Below are 8,499 nucleotides of genomic sequence, written 5' to 3' on the forward strand. Positions count from 1 at the left end.
CTCTTTGAAGGGTGGAGGCGTTAGCGTCTTGGGTTGAATCATATCCGTTTCTTTCTCCCGCCGCGACGGAGGGTGGAATTCAGATGGAATGGGCGTTGATAGGTCATTCAAACATAAAACACATTCTCATTGCACCTAGAAAATCTCTCTGGGTCAATGGCTTGACTTTGAAAAACCGGCTTAAAGGATTAGTGCAAGAAATATGATCAATGTTAATTCAGGCTCCTTTTTTTTGCTTTACGATCAGACTCCTAAAAAAATGAATTCTTAAAGGAAAATCGAATCGATCACACATTGCGGCACACTGCTGGCATAGCCATAGGCATGCAGAGATGTATTGATTTCCTCCAAAGTAAAACCTGTCAGACTGCAATAACTTTTTTTTCATCCCATGGGACTCTGCAGGGCCTGGGTTTTGTACAATCTCTGTTCATATTGGAGCTAGACAATTACAGGGAATTGCGCCGTGAGCCCTTCATGCTGACTCCTGTTTGGGAAACTGCTGGATGTTAGATGGTATTTGTGACTTAAACCTTTGTACATTTCACCGATTTCATGCAAGCTGGTATTTTTTTCGGGTCAATTCGAAAATTGCAAATGTGCGTGGAACATGAGTCGATCAAAACAATCTTTTCTATGCGTCTGTTATGCTGGAGGGTAGATGATGACATCTATATGTGTATTTTGAAATCAGAGCTTTCACATAAAGCAAACAAAAAAAGATTGACGAAGGGCAGTTCAATCTGCACCCAAAACAGACCACAGCATTGGATGGATGAAGACTTCTTACTAGAGCTTACAGAGCTTATCGGTACCGTTCTAGGGCATTTGAAACAAAAATCCAAATCCATTTTCTTGTCCGACACTGATTCTCATAATTTCCCACGTTATTGTATCAGCTGTGACTCGGTGTGGTAAACTTGCCACTGGGCCCTGGAGAGCTTATCCGGTCATAAAGAAATCATCCAAACTTCCCAGACGTTATCAGCCTGTATCCGGGTGTGCTCACGGCCTCATCATCATCATCATCATCTTCTCCGGGCGGGGAGCCAGGGGGAAGATGACAGCGATGGCGGTCATTGATCACCGTCTGACCATCGTTAGCGCTGGCGGGGGCTTGGCAAGGAATGTAAGTATTTGATGTTCAAATTGAGATGGACTCTGTCCAGAGACCAAAATGCTCTGCTTTTAAGCTTTTAAGGGAGGCCGCCCTGAAGACACCGGCAGCAGCAGGCGAGAGATGCGTGTTCTCAGACCAAATGGTTTTGGGTTGTATTCTCGGGCGACACAGTGTGTGTGTGTGTGTGTGTGTGTGTGTGTGTGTGTGTGTGTGTGTGTGTGTGTGTGTGTGTGTGTGTGTGTGTCTTGGAGCATGTTGCTGTTCAGGTGTTCAGGGTGTATTGTCTGCTGTGCTTCTTTTTCTGTTTTCGTTTTTTTTTTTTACAGTGGTTCAGTGGTTTCAAAGGGGGGGGGGGGGGGGGGGGGTGGTCGGGGGGGTGGTCGGTGGTTGTTGGATGTTTTCGACGCAACCGAAAGCCCGCGAGATGAACCGACCGCCGGCACAGACGGAGGGTTTAAAGCAACAAAGGGACGCAAATGATAACGGTTCGATAACACCAGAGGGAACTGTTAAGGTACTGCTGTGCAAACACTCCCGCCTCCATGACAACAACCCCCCCCCACCACCCTCCCACCCTCCCCGAACAAAACAACCACAAAACAAACAAAACCACCACAACTCCACCACAACCACCACCCTCACCCCCCACCACCCTCACCCCCCCCCCCACCGTCTCTCCGGCCATGCGGCCATCTCGTTCTCCTTTCCCCCCCCGCCACCGCGGCTGAGCTGAGCTGACGTGATGGGGGTGGACGGGGGGGGGGGACGCAAACGCTCTCTCTCCCCCCTCTCACTCATGGTCCTTCGGGACAGCGGCAGAACGAGGCGACGAAGACGAGGCGGACGAAGCCGTCGTGCTTTCCGGTGTGCCGCAAAAAAAAATAAATAATAATGGTGGCGCCGCCGTCTCCGTCGTCTTCGTCGTCTTCGTCGTCTGCTGCTGATGCCACCCCCACCGCCGCCGCCGCTATATGTGGCCCGGTTTGGAGAGGTAGGCGATGAGCGCCACCACCACGCCCACGTAGACGCCGGTGCCGATGGTGATGGAGAGGGCGGCCAGGAACAGGGCCCGGCGGGACGCGATGTGGGCCATGGGGAAGTCCCCCTTGTTCACCGCCTTGCTGGTCTGAGAGACAGAGAGAGAGAGAGAGAGAGAGAGAGAGAGTGGGAGAGAGAGGGAGAGAGTGGGAGAGAGAGAGAGAGAGAGAGAGAGAGGGAGAGAGAGAGAGAGAGAGAGAGAGAAGAACGGGAGAGAGAGAGAGAGAGAGAAAGAGCGGGAGAGAGAAAGAGATAGAGATACAGAGAGAGGGAGAGATTATTCAATCATTAAATGTATGTTTACATTTAAAATATACGGTTAGGGCTAATATATTGATTCGATTGTTTTCTGTTAATTGGTTAATTTGTTTTGGTGTAATTTTATTTAATTGTTACAATGTTTTACTTGATTTGGTTTCATATAAATACAGACATAGTTCTCTCATGCCAATAAGGCAATTGAAATTTAATTTAATTGAGAGAGAGCGAGAGAGTGAGAGAGAGAGGACTTAGGATGTATGAGGAAAGTAGGCCATTTTTCTGAAGCCTGGATAATTACAGACGCAATTATTTCCATGATGATGATAGGACAGTGGATTGAAAAGGGACGATGGGACCAGATGGAAACGTGTCAGAGAGCACATCGCTTGGTTAAGGGGAGTCCAAGAAGGACCGTTGGAAGGAAAGTCGCAGGGAAAGAGAGATTTGAAGAACCAAATGTTTTATCAAAGACATCATCACGTCCCTGGTTTAAATGCAGTTTTCGGTCTTACTCTCTAAACTGTATAAGTGTATATTTTGAATAATTATAATATAAAAAAATATTTCAAGAAACAACAAGTAACTCCATTTTTCAAATCAGTAGATTAACAAGGCAGTGTTAGTGTACTGTTATAATGTATTGTTACTTCACATATATATTTTACATATTCACATATCCAGGTACATCCAGTGGGAATTAAGCAGGAAATACACAGCTCACACCCTGTGTGTTCACACCAAACGCGACGGGGTAACACGATTCCATACAAAGTCAACGTAGAGACGCGAATCGGGCGAAATTTGTCGCGGCAAAAACCTGCGGCAAGATTTGATTGACGGCACGACATTTTGCCCTGTCACGGGCGAACGCGTTCACGTGGATTTGCAGCACGACAAATTTAGCAATATTTCAACTTTGCCGCTGCATTCACATGAGACAGTCAATCAGCGTTCACTCCCTAGGTGAAGTAATGTAAAACAGCCAATCAGCGTTCAACCGGCCGGGCCATCCGTTCCCTGCACTCCGCAGTGAACCGCAGCTTGGAGGAGAAAGTGATTGTTGCCGTTTGCGACTCCCGGAGCTCTATATATAATATAATATGATATTATATAATATAATATATAAATATCTATATAATATAATATATAATATCATGGCCAAAAGCTGTGTGCGCCTCCGGATTATATTATTAACCCATAAACGACGGGCATTCCGACGTCTCTCCCTCTTCCACAATAGATAAAGACATGCAATGACAGTTATCTCATGGTTGAGAATGAATTGGTATGAAGCACCGTTCCCGGGCAAAAGATGTCGCTCGACAAAATTCGCCTGACATAACTGCACAGCGAAGGATTATGATTTGTCGTGCAACAAAACTTCGGCGACAGAGCGACCAGGCGAAAAATGTGTCTTTTGGTGTGAACACACAGTTACATTTCATTTCCCCTCCAACGTGACTTCAGCATATCAAATACGTTATTTTGTTTTCCATAGCCAATGAATATCTTGTCTAGACATCTCTAGAATAAAGAATTATAAATAGCAGTGATGCTTGACTTGAATTTTCTGTATTTATGATATTTCTGATATTTTATGCCACAACAGATGACAATGTATCAAATTTACTGACCACCATCTTCAAAATACAATCTTTTGTTAATGCTCACACCAGGTCACCTTGGCAGTAAACAATAATAAACAGTACCGGTAGAATCAAATAAAGTGAAACAGTGCATCCTATCCTCCCCGATACAAATTTTGAATGACGCCATCATGACCCAATTCTCTTCATCAGCATGTGTCATCAAACCTAGAACACTCCTTTGAAAACAGATTTTGTTTGTGTCGTCTAGCAATTGTCTTTTTGCACAAGGCCTAGCTTAAACCGTGTCTGAGAAAGTACGACTGCGCTTTGTGGCTCCCACTTCCACTACGCAAGACATTCGCACATAAGCTGTATGTGCTGATGACTAACGAACCCTGAGGTAGTTGTGGGGGTGCGTTCCAAACATGGAACCAGAGGGAAGGTTTGGCTAACCAAAGCTCTCCGGGGCCTCAGCTGGAACACGGCCCGCAAGGTCAAAGGGTCAATGTCTCTCTGATTGTTTGAACAGACAGAAGAGAAGGCCGTCTCTTAAAATGAAGATTTGTTTCTTAAAGGTGTATTGTTAAGCAAAGCTGTAGCTGAGAATGACTCATCCACAAACGGCTTGATTAAATATCACTCAAAGCGACCGGAACCTGATTATTTTTGTAACCCTGAAAGGCCTGTCATGGGTGAAGGATTTTGGGAAACACACAGTAGAGGGTTACAATGCATCCTTCCTGTGTGCTCAGCCAATTGTATATGAGCGAGCATGAATATGCAACAAGTCTTTATTAGACAGCAATAGGTTGGTGAGCGGCATTCAGTGTTTATCGGCTTATCCTTCACAGAATGCTTGTAATGGGGGCCAGGGAGAGAGATAGCATCGCTATAGCGACACGCATTGAGATGTGTTGTCACTTGTGGAACTTGATGAAACAATAGGAGATTCTTACAGTTGAATATGATCATGATTCACACACACACACACACGCAACCACACACACAAATTCTTACAGACAGACACATCGCACGGCACACAGCACACACACACAAACACCCACCCACACTGACACACACATACAGACAGACAGACAGACAGACTGACATATCACACGGCACACACATACACCCACACTGACACAAACACACACACACACACACACACACACAAATTCTTACATACACAATAGCCTTCATGTCGGCCAGATAATACAGTTGGCAGGTCCTTCAGGGTTGATATTGTGTCCCGGCCAGATAATGTCACAAGGGCTGAGATTAGCATGACATGAGTGGCCTGTAAACTCCGGGCTCTACCAAACAAAGAATTCATCCTATTAGTGGAATTTAATTGAAACTCTATTCTCTCCGCCCAAATGAGAGGCTGAAGCCTTGTTTTCCCCGGACAGCGACTATCCTACTACCCTAACCCTACAGCGTTATCATCATTGGCTCTCTTGGCAGCAGAGGCTGCATCCTAAACGGGTAACACTAAGGTCTTCTCAGAGTACTCTCGCCACAATAAAGAAGAGGGAAAGGACTTGAGTCTCCAGGCAGCCAACAATAGACTTGGTCTGGGGCGTGTCCCAAGCTCTTAGAAGGCACCCTAGATGGATGTCAATTTGAGCAAATGTGGTGACATGGTACCAAAAGAAGAGTGGGAAACGTCATCGTGAGACCCTTCATTTGGCAAATGTCAAAGAAACGTGCATTGTGACAACTTTCAATATCAAATCGATTAACTTTTTATTGATTTAACTACTGTGTTGGTTTCATAGTTTGCTGTTTTTGCATAAAAATAACAAAAGCAGTCTTGATTAATGTTTGAAGTCGCCAATCCACCCTTAATTATCCACGCTAATATCAACTTTGTGTATCCCGATTTGGCTTGGTCACCGAGGCCAAAGCTTCCACGTTTCATTTCATTTCATTTATTTATTTAAAGGACAGTGCACATTAATCAACATTTCTGTAAATGTGCCAGTGTTAGCCAGCAGGCTTATGTTCAACTGTAGTCCTTTGGCAAGAAGGTAAGATTGGCACAGGATGGCTAAAAAGTAAAAACATATTGAATAATACACCCAGCAACAGATAACAACAGTATAACATGATGCTAATAGACTCTATTAGGACATACAACCATTTATACAAACCGCCATGGGTTACGTTCATTTGTGGAAAGCACATAGGAGATTCTGCTTCTCCGGGCCCTATCTGGGTCCACGTTGGCTGATAGCTGCCCGCCATCCTGTAGGAGGTTATTGGAGGGGCTTGCAGGATTACACGAGGTGTCAGTGTATTCGATGGACAGCGAACCATATTGACTTGTTTGTGGACTCCATTACAGTCCTATAACCCATTTGTGTCTTTCCCCTGCAGCGAGGCAGGAGAAAGCACAGCTCCATCGCTGCTACACGGTTCATCTCTGGCGTCGGATCAGTGGATCCCATGTCGTGGTAACCAAGCTACAGCCCAATGAGACTTTTTTTAAGAGATGAATTCCGTTACTGACGTCAATTGTCGATCACTGTTAATGTGCGATCTGTAAAATCTAAAGTCTATTATCCCGCATATCATGTGCTGAATATTTGATCTATACTCTCAGGTCTCCTTCATAATTGAAACACAAATGAAATGAACAGAAATGGTCCTGGTGATTTAGTGAACTATAAAAGCAAAGTGCACATGGTGCTAGCCCATTGCTCGACATTCATCTTGCTAAGCAGCAGTGGACGACAGCTGGTGAACGGAGTGGGTTTAACGCAAGAGTCATCGCTCCATAACTATGGCCATCACTTCCACGTAATTACCCAGGAAGACTCAAATGAGCTCCCCACAACAAGATAATAGACAGACTTCATCTGCCTCAGAGCACTGCTGTCGTCAGATCAGACGGCTAAGTGTGTACACACCCGGTCATTCATTGAGGACTGTGGTGACATTGAAAAAAAACAAGAACGGCATTTTGTATTTCAGGGGGAAAAATGTGGAATATCTTGGTGTTTGTATGCATGATGTATATTGCATATGTGTGTCTTTTTCTCAATGTTGGTGTGTATGTGTGTCTGCCCCTTGGCACAAATTAAAAGCAATAAGATTGCTTATATCTTTGTTGGTGTGTGTCGATGGAAACAGTTTTCTGTGTGTGTGTGTGTGTGTGTGTGTGTGTGTGTGTGTGTGTGTGTGTGTGTGTGTGTGTGTGTGTGTGTGTACAAGAGATTTCTACTAACTTTTGCCTAATGGACCAGGGACGTAGTAACTGAAATGAAGAATAAATCAATGCTTATTTGAGCATGTGGAAAGTAAAATACATCATGAGGGCTGTATTGCCATTCATCAATGGTTAGGGATAGTGATCGTCTATCTCGCTCTGAACTACTGAATTACACATTATGTAAAGTAGTATAAACAACTCTGGTGAAGGGATGAACTGGTTTGAATCCTTGGCTTGTCAACACTATAATTTTTTGAAACTTTTTTAAATCTTTTACTGCCCCAGTATTTTAGGTGCATAATGTATCATTTTATATTCAACCAAATAGCAGCTGGGTTCAAATTGTTCAGATGTTGTCCCTTATTAAAGACCTGAATAGATAAGTAGAGAGTAAAACATTTTATTATTTTATCGACATTATTTTTACCGTGATCCTTTTCCCGTTATGTCTAATCATTTCCACTTATTTTTTATGTTTATGTTTATGGTTTTTTTGTGTTTTGATTCTCTAATACCCTGAGAAAGTTACATTTTTGAAACTCCTGTATGAAATGTGGTCACCCGTCTGTTCTCAACGTTTTCTTCTTTATGTTCCTTTACCTTGATTATTTGATTGATGAGTTGATCAATCAAGACCTTGAACATGATTCACAGGGCTGTCCTTACAGGTGACACTGCACTGCACCGAGCAGACGTCAGTGACATTACTGTTATAATGTTACTCATATATATAGATATAGATATATATATAAACAAATATATATAAATATATTGCAAATTTCATACAGGTGGTTAATAACTCACACATCTTAAGGGCATTGTATCTGCGATGCACGAGATAAACATAAATTGGAAATAAAAAAGCTAAAGAAAGGATGAAGGTAAAATAAAAGGTAAAATAAAGAAAACTTTCCTTTCTTTACTGATTTGTTCAGTCCTGTTCAGGGGCCGCGATTGGGTTGAACATAAAATGCTACATTTTAGCTCAGCTCAGCTCCTACTGGTCACATTTCAGCCGGCTGGCTAAAGTATTATCGACTTGCCCGCTGGCTATTTCCACAAGCCCTTACTTGCCACAGCATGTATACACACATATATACACACAAATATACAGTATATATACACCTGTCCGGGTGTATGATTAGCAAGACGTATGCACCCGTCCCCACAGCTGGGGTACAGGATGCGTGCCGGTGCATCCGTGTGTGAACGGGGCACCTGTTCTCGCCCCCGACCGGGCCAACAGGTGCAGCGCTGGCCATGCATGATTCATGCAG

The 8,499-nt window shown here is 43.9% G+C and overlaps 1 protein-coding gene across 4 annotated transcripts in view; it reads right to left on the minus strand.

Annotated features, from left to right (window-relative positions):
* Nucleotides 1-2,087: 2,087 nt before the first annotated feature.
* Nucleotides 2,088-8,499, minus strand: part of syndig1l (synapse differentiation inducing 1-like) — a gene marked incomplete at both ends in the record, with an annotated part of 25,076 nt that continues 18,664 nt past the window's right edge. For all 4 annotated transcript variants that reach the window (XM_084483486.1, XM_084483488.1, XM_084483489.1 and 1 more), the window contains one exon: nt 2,088-2,246. In XM_084483486.1, coding sequence (XP_084339612.1) covers nt 2,088-2,246 — 159 coding nt within the window. The remainder of the gene's footprint in view (nt 2,247-8,499) is intronic.

Source organism: Micromesistius poutassou (genome assembly GCF_964030765.1).
Source record: "Micromesistius poutassou genome assembly, chromosome: 19".
Lineage (NCBI taxonomy): Eukaryota > Metazoa > Chordata > Actinopteri > Gadiformes > Gadidae > Micromesistius > Micromesistius poutassou.